Raw genomic sequence first — 14,214 nt, 5'->3', positions numbered from 1 at the left:
CCTGTAAGAAACTTAGACTTGGATACGGACTGTGGGGAGAGGCCAGGAGAAATGAGGGAGGAATATTGTTGGAAGAAAACTTAGGGAAACATACCGGGTAGAGAAAAATGTTAGGGAGGATGAAGCCGCGAGTGCAGGCTGAAGCGGAGACGTAAGCTATCTTGGAATTCTTCAAGTCAGCCCGGGGAGCAAAAGGCGAAAATCTGGAACCAGAGGCAGAGACGTGGGCCGCCAGGTTGGAATTCGCCAGGTTAGTCCGGGGAACTTAGATTGAATACCGGTGGTGGCGGAAACGTAAGCTACGCTGTGTGACTCGCGGAAGCCGCCGCGTGCAGAGAGAGCACGGGGCGTGAATAGATAGGGAACATGGGGCTAGTGCGAGGCCGTGGTGTGGGCGCGAAGGGGCGCGGAGACCGCGGAGTGCGCGCGCGAAGCCGGATAGCCTCGCAGATGGGAGAAGCGCAGGCTGAAGCGGCTCAGAGCCGGGAAGCCGCCAAGAAGCAGCCTTGGGGCGGGCGCCGGGAAGCCGCAGGGATAAGAGAAACAGAACTTTAGAAGTAAAATGAGAGAAATAAGAATGCTGGCAGATAGAAGTAAAATGGGAGAGATAGGAATGCCTGGAGATAGAGAAATAGAGAAAAATAAGGCCTCCCCTCAACATGGCAATGAGAGAGCTTGGATTTGGTCTGCCTGATTAGGGAGGTGGTGAGCACCTGCGGGCGGCTAGCAGCTTATGCGCCGCAGGTCACCCAAGACAGGCACGAATTAACATCAATAAGTCTCCCCACAATACCGCAATGAGAAGGCTTGGATTCGGTCTGCCTTATTAGTAAGACGATAAGCACCTGTGGGCGGCTGCAGGTCACCGAAGACAGGCACGTTATCAACACCAATAAGTCTCCCCACAAGATGGCAATGAGAGGGCTTGGATTCGGTTTGCCTGATTGTTAGGGCTTGTAAGCACCTGCAGGCAGTTCTAGCAGAGCAGAGCACACGCTGCAGGGCACCGAACTCAGGCACGCATCAGCGCCTAAAAACCTCCTCACAACATGGCGAAGAGAGGACCCGGATTCGGTTTGCCTGATTGGTAGGGCTTGTAAGCACCTGTGGGCAACTCTAGCAAGCAGAGCAGAGTGTGTGCCACAGGGCACCGAAGACAGGTGCATATCAACGCCAAAAATAAAAAGAAAGGGGGATCTGTGGGGAGCAACTGGGAGCAACTCGGACTAGACTAAGTTACTGGAATTAAGACTTATTCTATGCATCTGCTCTCCCACAATATGGCACTGGGAGAGGAGCAAACAGTTTCTACCCAGCTGCCTTTCACCAACTTGACAAGCTGCAGGAGCTGCTCCTGATTGGAGGAGAGCAGCGTACTCGGCGTGTGGGTAGCAGAGTTGGGATTGGTGGAAGAGGACTATAAAGGAGGAGAGAGACAACATGCACGAGGAACATCTATGGGGAACATCTAAGGGAACCCGTGCAGCCCCCGAGAGAACCGGCCGGCGGGGTGCCGCTCCCCTGCGGAAGTGGGGAATGCGGCCAGGGGGAACTGCCCTTCCACGGAGGTGGAAGGGATAGTAGCCAACCCGGGAAGAACCAGCAGCAAACCCGGGGAGGGCCGAGCAGACGAAAGAACAGCGCAGGGTTCAGTGTTGCTCCTCCACGAAGAGGGGGAGCGACAACTGTTGATGTACAATGTAATACTTTATCCATTTTAGTATTTTTTTTGTTGTTCTAGTACTATTGGTTGAACTCTGTGATTAACACACAATTATTCTTAGGTGTTTAAATTTTAACTGAAAAGTGATCCCTGTTAGGAATTTGGAAAACATTATGCTGAGTGAAATATAAAACAAAATGTTTTAACTTATGTTACCAAGCTTTTTAATTAAAATTCCTAACAAAATATAAAATCCGTAAAATAAATTCCATCTTTTGAAATCGTTAAAGAGTATGGGCTCTGGACTTAACAAACTGAATTCAAATCATAGATACATCAATAGGTCCAAGAATCCTGAGACAGATTAAACTCTAGAAATCTCAATCTCCTTGTACAAGTTGATAAAAAAAGAAATAAATGTAATCTTTTGTATATTATCTGACAACTAGAAAATCAGCATGAGACCTGCATAAAGCACATAATGAATACTAAAAAAACTATAAATACTCATAAATAGACAATAGTTCTCTATATTAAGCTACATCATTATTTCATTATTACAGATTATTTTTCCCATTCTAGGAGTACTGAAACATTATGCTTACATGAAGAGATACGCAACATCATGAGGCCGTAAGTTAGGATAAGACTGCTTCCATGTTGCAAATATTTGCAATAATTCATCTGCCTCACCAACTGTAGAAACCTTATTTTTATCTGACCACAACTCCAATGACAACAGCACAACAGTAACTTTAAATTGGGTAAACATCTAAAAACAGAAGAGACAAATATATGCAAAATTAATTTCTATTCTTAGATGGCATGGATACGAATTTGATATTTCCATAAATCCATACCCATTGCATATATAAATGATTTAATTATTCAGAAATACTAGTCAAGTTAATGCCATAAAATTTCAAAAATTAAAAATGTCATCAGATATAAAAAGGGAAATACTTACTGAATTTACAAGGCCAATAATTTTGATGATTTTATTTGTTACTATAATGCTATCAGAGCCCAGGTATTCATACTGAAAAACAGAATCAATTTCATATTTGAATACAATTTGTTACATGATGCTTTTGAAATTTAGTCTCCTTCTACTCTCAGAATTTTAAGGCTATTTTCGGAGTTTCAACAGTTCAAAATAAAAAATTAAACTGGATCACTCATATATTGCTGGCAGGGGTGTAAACTAGTATGGCCACTTTCAAAAACAGCTAGGCAATTTCCAACTAAACAAATATAGGATTCTCCTGGCCATTTATCCCAAACAAATCAAAACATTTTAATTTCATTTAATTTTCATTTTAATTAATTTTTAACAGATTCAATATGATTTTAGATACAAATCTAAGAATATAAGGATCTTCCCCTTGTTCTCTCCCACCCTCCTTTTCTGTTTTTTCCTTTTATAGATTTTGAGATACCATATTTTAAATTTACATTGCAGTAAAAAGGGTTAATACTTCACTAAATAAGAAGTTTAACAAGCAAAAACAAAAAGACGTTAGTTTAGTAAGGATATCAAAACTTGTACTCAAAGCAAAACCTGTATATGAACATCCATAATTGCTGTATTCACAATACGCCCAAACTGGAAAAAACTCCTATGTCCTTGAATGGTTGAAGGGTTAAATAAATTAGTGCATTCATACCATGGGCTATTATTGAGCAACAAAACAGAATTGAGTTGTTGATATAGAGAATAACTTGGAGGAAAACTCAAGAAAATCGTTTTAAGTATAAAACAAATCTTAAAATGATACATACTGCACACATATTTGTGACTATTTATGAAATATTTGTGAAATTAAAAGGAGAAAAGTTCAGTAGTCACCAAGGTTAAGAAGGCTGGTAGGGGACACTGTGGGTGTAGCTTATAGGGATATATAAGAGAAACCTGTGGTGATGGCACTATTGAGTATTCTGATTGTGGTTCTGGTGGTGGTTACACAAGTCTACTTTTGTGAAACTGAAGCACAACCCTGCCCCTATACACACATGCACATGCACATATACATGCATAAATTAATGCATAAGTAACTAGTGAAGTATAAATAAACTCAGTATTGCAAAAATATCAACATATCTATAGATCTACTCTCTATTCCCTGTGCCTTAATCATTCCATAATATCCTTAAATTAATCAAAAACCAAACTCACACTCAAAACTAAACTCAGCATTCTCCCTAAAATAAAGAAAACCTACTTACATCTTCACTACTTTAATGAATAGTATTATCTTATCTTACATCCCACAATTATTTCATTATGTGACCTATGAAAGCAGATTTCTTTTTCTGCTTTGTTCAATGCCATATTCTTTTTCTTTTTTTCTTTCTTTCTTTTTTCTTTTTTTGATAGAGTGGATAGTGAGAGAGAGAGACAGAGAAAAAGGTCTTCCTTTACCGTTGGTTCACCCTCCAATGGCCGCTGCAGCCAGTGCACCACGCTGATCTGCAGCCAGGAGCCAGGTGCTTCTCCTGGTCTCCCATGAGGGTGCAGGGCCCAAGCACTTGGGCCATCCTCCACTGCACTCCCGGGCCACAGCAGAGAGCTGGACTGGAAGAGGGGCAACCAGGACAGAATCCAGCGCCCCGACTGGGACTAGAACCTGGTGTGCTGGCGCCGCAGGTGAAGGATTAGCCTATTGAGCTGCAGCGCCAGCCACCATATTCTTAATTACTAGAACATCAAGTGGTATCTACATGCTTTTCAATATTTTTTTAAGAAATGGAAAAAAACCTAAAAGAATCAAATAAATTAACAAGTATTTCTAATGTAAAGGAATCAGTAACTTTTAAAATTGTTAATTTATTTCCAATCCTAAAAATACTAATTTATTTGACATTTTCATCTAGATTACTGGCATAATCTCTTATATGGCTACTTCTTCCATTTTCCACTAACAATCCAGCCCCACACTGTTATAAAAATGATTCTAAAATGAAAATATAAATATGTCACACCCTACTTAAAAATTTTAGTGACTCTCTATTGCCTTTTTGATAAAGTACAAAGGTCATATGAATTCTTTAATTCATCTATTTCTGTCTGTCTCTGTTAACTCTGTAATTAAACACTCTTCCAGTTTCCTGAAAAGAAACTTAGCTCACACGAAGGAAATTTTGCACAGTCATCCTTGGCTTTACCCTCCACCCATTACCCATTGCTTGTATTCATTATGTGACCCATGACATTAACCATCCCTTTTCAGTTTCTGTATTTTCTATACTTTGACATTTTAGGGACTCACTGAACACCCTTTTCAGGGAAAGCTAATTCTAAAAGATAATAATGACTTACCTTCAAGTGCAACTTTCATATGCAAGCCAAACAAACCAAAGCCGGCACCTAAATCTCCTCTATCAGGTTCTCACACTCAGGGCCACTATGGCTCTGCACTGATCATACCAGTGCCAGGTACCATAAAGCAGGGAACATACCTGATACTCAGACTAGCCAATCCTCCTAAGCCTGGCTACCCTGTACTGCCTGTTCCTTCCAAAGGAAATCACAACGAAGGCTCTGGACCACATTTTCCCTTTGCTCTGTCTCCTAACCAACCACCCCTGTTGCTTCTCCATGAGGCCTCCTACATAATATAGGCTGCTCCCTCCTTTTGAGAACTGTGAGTTCCACACTCTTCTCAACAGAATAATTTACTGCTCTGATGGCCTTACTATATACTTCAATAATAAGACAACCCACATTTTGAAAAATCCACTTGTGCAGCGCCGGCACACAGGGTTCTAGTCCCAGTCGGGACGCCAGATTCTGTCCCGGTTGCCCCTCTTCCAGTCCAGCTCTCTGCTGTGGCCCGGGAAGGCAGTGAAGGATGGCCTAAGTGCTTGGGCCCTGCACCCACATGGGAGACCAGGAGAAGCACCTGGCTCTGGGCTTCGAATTAGCACGGTGCGCCAGCCGCAGTGCACCGGCTGCAACGGCTCTGGGGAGTGAACCAACAGAAAAGGAAGGCCTTTGTCTCTGTCTCTCTCACTGTCCACTCTGCCTGACCAAAAAAAAAAAAATCCACTTGTATGCTCATATAGTAGCTCAAGTAACAGCTGTGGATTTCTATTCATATTTCCATTGCTATGTTCTATTTTTATAGTATCATATGTTTCCTCATTGTGGCACTGGATTTACTAGGCTAAAATTGTGGATTTACTTTTATTAAGTCACTGAAGAAAGTATCAGTATTCTTCTTTAAATGCCAATATCTAATAACAAAGATTTCATAGCTGGATCAACATTTACTTTATTAAATACTCTGTAAATAATAAGAATAGATAGAAAGAAGGCTTAAGCAGCATTACACAGCTTGCAAATGAGAAACTTAGACAAGAAGCTTCTAATACAACTCTCAAAGTTTTACAACATATTCCTGAAGTAAAAGAACTTTCATAATCCAAATAATTCCCACAAACCTAGTCATATTTACTAGAAACATCTCAAATATCTCCAAAATATCTCAGAATTTCCATTTTCTTTTCAATGGTCTCTTTGTTCTTTTACCTTTACTTTTACTGTAATAAATCAAGTGTTTTAGAATCTACAAATTCCTCCTGTCTCAGACTCTGGATTCCTAAAATGCTCTAAACTGTTAGAATGAAAAAAAGTATTGTCTGTGATCTTCCAGAGGCATTACAATCAAATGCTTATCATCAAAATAAACCCTTGAAAATATTTTTATTCCTAATATCTTAAACTTTTTAAATAGTAGGAGCAATAAAGCTGTATCTGGTTGACTACAAGCTAACTTATCACCCCAAAGATCCTGAATGGGTCAGAGGCCCTCAAAGTGTTTAGGGGAGGGGCTGAGCTGTGGCACAGTAGGTTAATTCTCTGCCTACTGCACCAGCATCCCATATGGGCACTGGTCTAGTCCTGGCTGCTCCTCTTCCAATCCAGCTCTCTGCTTATTGCCTGGGAAAGCAGTAGAAGATGGCCCAGGTGTGCGGGCCCCTGTACCCGCATGGGAGACCCAGAGGAGGTTCCTGGCTTTGGCTTTGGATTGGCCCAGTACCTGCCCTTGTGGCCATTTGGGGAGTAAACCAGCGGATGAAAGACCTTTCTCACTCTCTCTCCCTCTCACTGTCTGTAACTCTACCTGTCAAATAAGTAAATACAATCTTTAAAAAATTGTTTATGGGAATCACCAATCTAGAGGTTTCAGGATCAGCTAAACAATCAACGGAAACAAGTGTAACACACAATAAAACAGCTAAAGAAAATCCTGACACATGATTGTAAGCAGTTCTTATACATAGTTATACTATGATCACTTTTGTCCTAATAAATATATTATACAGCAAAATATTCGCTAGAACGTAAACTACTTGTTCTTAAAGGCATTCTTATAATAGTTTTTAAAGTTTAAAAAATTTCACTCTGATAACATATCGCCATTAAAAAATAGTATGGATCTGAAAAAAAGAACCCCTAAAAATTTGTAGGGTCAGCAAAAATCATTTAGCTCTATACAATTGCTATGAAAAGATTTAAAATAAAACATCTGTTATAGCACTAGTACAATTTTGAATCTGTTTTTTCAGCTAGCACAGTTTTACACTATTCCGTCTATAGCCGGCAAGTAAAAAGTTCAGAATCATTTAACTGCTATTAAGCTATGGAGAAGCATACGTTTTCACCAAATATTTAAAAGCAAAAATACATACCAGAGCTTTGCCCACCACAATGTGCATTTCTACATAAAGAAGAAATATATCTGGAACAGGTGGTTCTGGCTAGAAAACAGAAAGACAGCATGTAGAACTGGAAATCAAGCATAATTTGTGTACTTTAAACCTTTCATTAAAGGTGTTACCAAAAAAAAAAAAAAAGGCGTTACCACAGCATTTAAAAGGCATGCCAGTGTTTGCTTTTTTACAATTGGTTAATATCAACATATTATTTTATAGCAACAGACTATAGTAATAAAAATATTGGTTACAAAATCATAATATATCTTACAGATCTGCAGCTTCCAATGTATGAACAGAGAACAAAACACCTAGCATCTTAACCATCTGTTTCATTTGCATTTCTAACATTGATTAAACTTTACAAATTTTCTTTACAAATTATTTAGGTGTTGAAAACAAAAAAATGGCAACTTTTTTCACTGCTGCCTGTGTCCATACCCTTTGCAATACAACTTTGCACTGCATCTCACTGAGAGCTAAGTCTGCTTCACTTCTCAATCTGAGCTGGGCTTCATAACTTGACTCAATGCAGGGGCAGTGCTCTTGTGCCCATGTGTAGTGTGAATCCCATTTCACACTGCCACTCCTGTTCTCTGAAACCCTGCTTGTACACATCTGGCAAACTGACAGGATAAAAAATAAGCAGCTCTTTCATCTATATTTCCCCAGGGACAAACAAAACTAAACAGGGCAGTGCTTCAGGAGAAAAGCTGGTGAACTCACCCACCTACACTCCCACCTCCCATGGTCAGCTCAGCAGCATCCATAAAGGATGGTGGCCCATGCTCATGAAGGTAATATAAAATTTGTTCTCAAAGAATTATAAGGAGTCCATTGACTCCTTAAAGATTGCTAAAGGGTTTCCCCGTTTCCTCCACACTGGAACTTCCCCAGTGCTGGGGTGGACTTCCAGGTGGTGTTTGTAAAAACATTTAAAGGCAAATACACTAATTGCAATTACACTGTGAAAAGGGACAAGCAGCAGGTACACCAAATAAATAAATAGAGAGAGAGAAAGAGAGAAAGAAAAAGAAAACAAAACAGAAAACCAAAAAACTAGGAAGCAATCATTACAAAACTGTGTCACATCATTAGATGATCACAAAACAAAGTAATCATTCCAAAGTCACTAAAGAAATAAAACTGTAACTCACAAGCAACATCAGCAACCACAAACCCCAGAGTACATGGTGGGAGCAGGATTCTATTTCCAGTATGACCTCATCATAACATTCAAAAGTGTCCAGTTTTCAACAAAAAGAAAATCTGGTGCATGAAGAGAAACGAGTATGGCTCATTCTCCAGGGAGAGGTGGAGAGAGTGTAAAACCGTCCTTAAGATAAATCCAACACCAGACTTAGTAAACAAATACTATTAGTAAACTCTTTTAAATATGCCCAAAGAACATGGAATACCATAATGTTAATGCCTTACATATATAGAGAACACTGATAAAAGCATAAAAATTATACAAAGGAAACCATGCTGCTGAAAACTATAATAATAATAATGATAAATTACTAGAGATATTTAACAGATTTGAGAAGATAGAAGAAAACCCAGCAAATTTCAAAACAAATTAACTAGGCTTTTTAAAATTTATTTTGATTAACAAATAGTTACGTATCTTTATGAGGTATGGTGTGATACAGGGCTTCAATGAAGTGATCAATCAGTATAATAAACATTTGTATCTCCTTAAGCATTTAACATTATTTACAGTCTTTGAATTCCTTTCTTCCAGTTCTTGATAAAATATATGTTGTTAAGTTATAGTCACCCTCCTATGTTGTAGTGCACTAGGACTTACTCCTCATAACTGGTTCTCTGAGGAGCACTTTTATTGCCTTAAGATTTTTTTGTGTATTTGAAAGGCAGAGTTACAGACAGAAAGAGAAGGAAAGAGAGAGAGGGAGGGAGGAAGAGGGGGAGGGAGAGGAGAGAGAGAGAGAGAGAGAGAAAATCTTTAATTGGCTTGTTCACTCCTCAAATGGTTACAAATGGTCAGGGCTGCTCCAGCCTGAACCCAGGATCCAAGAACTCCATCCAGATCTTCCACATGGGTGGCAGGGGCCCAAGGGCTTGAGCTATCTTCTACTGCCTTCACAAATATTAGCAAGGAGCTGGATTGGATGTGGAGCAGCTGGGACTAGAACCAGAGCTCAAATGGTGGCCATTTAATCCACTGTACCATAACACAGGACCGGAGAAGCACACTTTTGAAAAATGCACAGAGTCCAAAAAGACCACTAAGATACCATCAAGCATACCATTACATGTGTAATTGGGGAAAAGGAAAACAGCAGGGCCAGGCATTTGGCCTAGAAGTTAAGATGCCCTTTTCACCTCCTACATCCCGTAATAGAGTGCTGGGGTTCAGGACCCCGCTCTACTGTCAAACATTTCAGCTTCCTGCCAACATACACCCTGTGAGGCAGTGGGTAAAGACAAATAATACTTGGGTCCCTGCCACCTCTCTCTCCCTCTCCTCTTTCACCCTCTCTCTTCCCACTCCTTCTCAGGGACAAAGGGAGACTGCTGTACTTTTGAAACAATGAAAATTATATAATTGTTGGATGTATAGTTGTAGATATGTCCAAAAATTAGTATTATTCATCATGAAAAAAAAATGTTATCAGTCCTTACAGATTCTTTTGTCTGATTGTCAATTACACTAAGAGTGATTTTAAGGTGAAATGTCCCCTTGTGGTTGTAAACTTTATTTCCCCTTGTATTCTACATCTACATTACATTAAGGCTACTCATTATGTTGGTCAAAGGAGCCTATATTATTAAATGACCACCTTTGACTCTGCTAGTGCTTTCTGCATTACCAAAAAAAAAAAATCCAGTATCAATATGCCTTCCTTCATTTTTTTAATTGTCATACATGTCTATTTGTTAAATAATCAAATAGTCATATTACTTTTGTTTAGAATGGCAGTCTCTGCTTTATATTTAAACCACTAAGATATCTCTAACATATTTGACTTGAAACTTCCATATTATTTGGGGTTTATCTAGCCTAATTTGATCTTTGTTCCTCTTTTATTATTTCAGATGGTTTTATTTTCCTTGGCTAATTTGGAGATTAAGACTTTCTATTGTTTTATTTCTTCAGAGATTAAAAATACTAATCAACTTACAGAAATCAGTCTTTATGTAAAAGCCAGAGATGTAAATCAATATCTTTACCCTTCTCCTAGATAATGCAGAAACATTGACCATTTTCTCTTCTTACATCCTTATAATTTGCATGAATTTGTTAATGTTTATTTTAATCCCATATACTTTTAACCATCAACACATTCTTATTTTCTATATAGTCAATGCTTATTTACATTGACCAATGTGCACCATTCATTTTTCTATTTATTCCTCCCAAAATTTATGAGTATACATCAAGAATCACTTTCCTTCTGTATATCTTTCAGAAATTTAGCACAAGTCTGTTGGTGACAAAAATTTTTCTCTTTGTTGAAAATACCTTTATTCAGAATATTTTATAAATATATACATATAAAAACACGAGCTGGCAATTATTTATTATCATTCTGAAGAATGATTACGCTGTATTTTGGCTTGTTTTTGTTAAAAAGTCAATCCTTGATCTGTTGTTTTTGAAGACAAGCTAACTTTTTCCTTGTTGGTTATCTATATTTTAAGTTTGTCTGCATTGCCTGCAGTTTAACTGTGAAACACCTAGGAGTGTAATTCTTTTAAATAATATTTCCTGGGATTCATCACATTTATTTAATCTGTGGATTTATATCACTTATCAGCTCTGGGAAATTCTCAAGTCCTCATTTAATATTGCCTCTGATCCATTTAATTTCTCTCTTCTCATGTTAAGGCTCTAGCTGTTTGTCATTTCACCTTTTCCCCTTCTTAATCTCTTGTCTATAGTTCCCTTATTTTTCACTCCATGCCATATTCTGGACACCTTTATATTTGTTCTAAGGTTATTTTTTTTTCTCCTTCATGAATTCTGCCTGTAGCTGTATCTCAGTGGCTGCTACGCCCATTTTCTTCTGAGCTCTTTGGGTTATTTCTTTACATTTAGAATTTTATTTTACACAGATCTTTAAAGAATGTAATCACTGATTATTGTTTTCAGGTAAAATTTGGTTCTCATTTTGCTAAAACTACAAAGTAGCTTTCTGACAGTGGTATCATCATGAGTCTGATTTTAATGTTTCTTGCCGTGGAGACTCATTTTCTTGTATGTCTAATAATCTTTTCCGATGAGCTATTGTGTTTTTTTTTAATTTTTTTTTTAAGATTTTCTTTATTTACCTGAGGGGTAGAGTTAAAGACAGAGGGAGAGACAAAGTAAAAAGTCTTCCATCTGCTAGTTCACTCCTCAGATAGCTGCAATGGCCGGAGATGGGCTAGGAGCCAGGAGCTTCATCCAGATCTCCCACACAGATGCTGGGACCCAAGGACTTGGGCCATCTTCTACTGTTTTCCCAGACCACAGTGGAGAGCTAGATTGGAAAAGGAGCAACCCGGACTAGAACCAGTGCCCAAATGGGATGCTGGCACTAAAAGCAGAGGCTTAGCCCACTACAACACAGCACTAGCTCCACTATTGTTTTTGGTTTGTGTGTGTGTGTGTGTGTGTGTGTTTTGTTTTTTTGTTGTTGTTGTTGTTTTTGTTTTTTTGGACAGGCAGAGTTAGACAGTGAGAGAGAGAGACAGAGAAAGGTCTTCCTTCCATTGGTTCACCCCCCAAATGGCCGCCAGGAGCCAGGTGCTTCCTCCTAGTCTCCCATGTGGGTGCAGGGCCCAAGCACTTGGGCCATCCTCCACTGCCTTCCCAGGACACAGCAGAGAGCTGGCCTGGAAGAGGAGCAACTGGGACAGAACCGGTGCCCTAACTGGGACTAGAACCCAGAGTGGTTTTTTAAAATATTTTTTTATAAAACTATGACATCCAAAATATGGATCCTTGAGAGATGATTTTCAGCTGTTTTCATTAGGCTGTTGAGATGCTACTAGGCATGTTCAAAAACACAGATAACCCTGTCATACAAGGTCGATTTCATTCTCTGTAAAGTCGGATTTAATTTCAAATTTATTTCCACACGTAGGTCAGGGTGGAGACAGTTTATCAAACTACCTCCTTTTGGGATTTTATTATTCATTCTCTCTGTGCTCATAAGGCCTCCAAAAATGGTGCCCAAATAAACAACTTTTTCCAGGATCAAAAAAATAAATATCATTAAATTATAAGCATCTGTAGAAGGATATGATTCCCTCTCAATTATCAGATCTTCTCTCAGATATTTTCTCAGAAATTTCACACATCTTAACATAGCCTTGAGTTTAAGATTTTTAACATAATTGTGTACATCTTCAACATGAAAGTTGATTTAATGACCTATTTCCCAGTTATACAGATACATTTCAAGAGTACTGCTTTTAATAGTCACAAATATGCTAGCAAACTTTTTTAAATTAAGAGAATAAATTTTTTAAATAAAGAAGTAAAATATGTATAACCTCAGATGCTGTACAAACCAGGTCACTTTGGCAATAACGCTTTTCGGTCATCTTGGTGATCTCACAAACTCTTATTAAGATTTAATGCTGTCTGTTCTTCTTTCCCATTTTGGACAGTACTACAAGAACCTGGATTTCTAGTATTTAGCTAATAATTCAAATCCAACATGATCAGTATTTTCTCAATAAAGAAATTTTTCTGAGCCCAGTCAACAAATTATGTCTCTACAACTCAGGAGTAAGGAAAAGACTAAAGATTGTAGCGTTTTTATTTTTCACACTAATGTTTCACTAAAACTAAGTTCTAATTTAATGTCTGAATTTAAGGGATGTATTCTAAATATAATAAATTTCAAGTGGATTAATGAGAATTCACTTTCTGAATTAATGTATTTTAAGAGCTCTCTGGCATTTTCACTTCAAACGACAACAGTATAAAGCTCCTGGGCTACAATATTTTATCTAAATTCTACAAAATTATGGGATACATGTGATATTTCATTCACGTATTCACTGTGTAATGTTCATTCATCCTACTCTTGGATTTATCCAATCCCTTAATTTATCTTTTAATGAATGCCATAGAGCAAAATTATCTAGCAAGGCTTATTTTCATATTCTTTTAGAAGTAATCCCTTTTTTGGCCAGCGCTGCGGCTCACTAGGCTAATCCTCCGCCTAGCGGCGCCGGCACACCGGGTTCTAGTCCCGGTCGGGGCGCCGGATTCTGTCCCGGTTGCCCCTCTTCCAGGCCAGCCCTCTGCTGTGGCCAGGGAGTGCAGTGGAGGATGGCCCAAGTGCTTGGGCCCTGCACCCCATAGGAGACCAGGAGAAGCACCTGGCTCCTGGCTCCTGCCATCGGATCAGCGCGGTGCGCCGGCCGCAGCGCGCCGGCCGCGGCGGCCATTGGAGGGTGAACCAATGGCAAAGGAAGACCTTTCTCTCTGTCTCTCTCTCTCACTGTCCACTCTGCCTGTCAAAAAAAAAAAAAAAAGTAATCCCTTTTTTATTCACTATTTAAAGTTCGTAACTGTCGCTCCCCGTCTTCGTGGAGGAACGACACAGGACCCTGCGCTGTTCTTTCGTCTGCTCGGCCCTCCCCGGGTTTGCTGCTGGTTCTTCCTTGTTTGGCTACCGTCCCACCTCCGTGGAAGGGCGGTTCCCCCTGCCACATTCCCCACTTCCGCGGGGGAGCGGCACACCGCCGGCCGGCTCTCTCGGGGGCTGCACAGGTGTTCCCCTTAGATGTTCCTGGTGCATGCCGTCTCTCTCCTCCTTTATAGTCCTCCTCCGCCAATCCTATCTCGGCTGCCCACACGCCGAGTA

The 14,214-nt window shown here is 39.5% G+C and overlaps 1 protein-coding gene across 1 annotated transcript in view; it reads right to left on the bottom strand.

The window, feature by feature from the left end:
* Nucleotides 1–14,214, bottom strand: part of LOC103352161 (disintegrin and metalloproteinase domain-containing protein 32) — a 137,888-nt gene that overhangs the window by 86,290 nt on the left and 37,384 nt on the right. Inside the window, exons 7-9 of the mRNA XM_089327039.1 lie at nucleotides 7,358–7,426; nucleotides 2,631–2,702; nucleotides 2,269–2,435 (exon numbers count right to left, since the gene is read on the bottom strand). Coding sequence (XP_089183165.1) covers nucleotides 2,269–2,435; nucleotides 2,631–2,702; nucleotides 7,358–7,426 — 308 coding nt within the window. The remainder of the gene's footprint in view (nucleotides 1–2,268; nucleotides 2,436–2,630; nucleotides 2,703–7,357; nucleotides 7,427–14,214) is intronic.

This window comes from Oryctolagus cuniculus, chromosome 2 (assembly GCF_051225735.1).
Source record: "Oryctolagus cuniculus isolate XC-2025 breed Fujian yellow rabbit chromosome 2, ASM5122573v1, whole genome shotgun sequence".
NCBI lineage: Eukaryota > Metazoa > Chordata > Mammalia > Lagomorpha > Leporidae > Oryctolagus > Oryctolagus cuniculus.
Note: the sequence above shows the minus strand (reverse complement) of the source record. Positions and strands in the feature narration are given on the sequence as shown.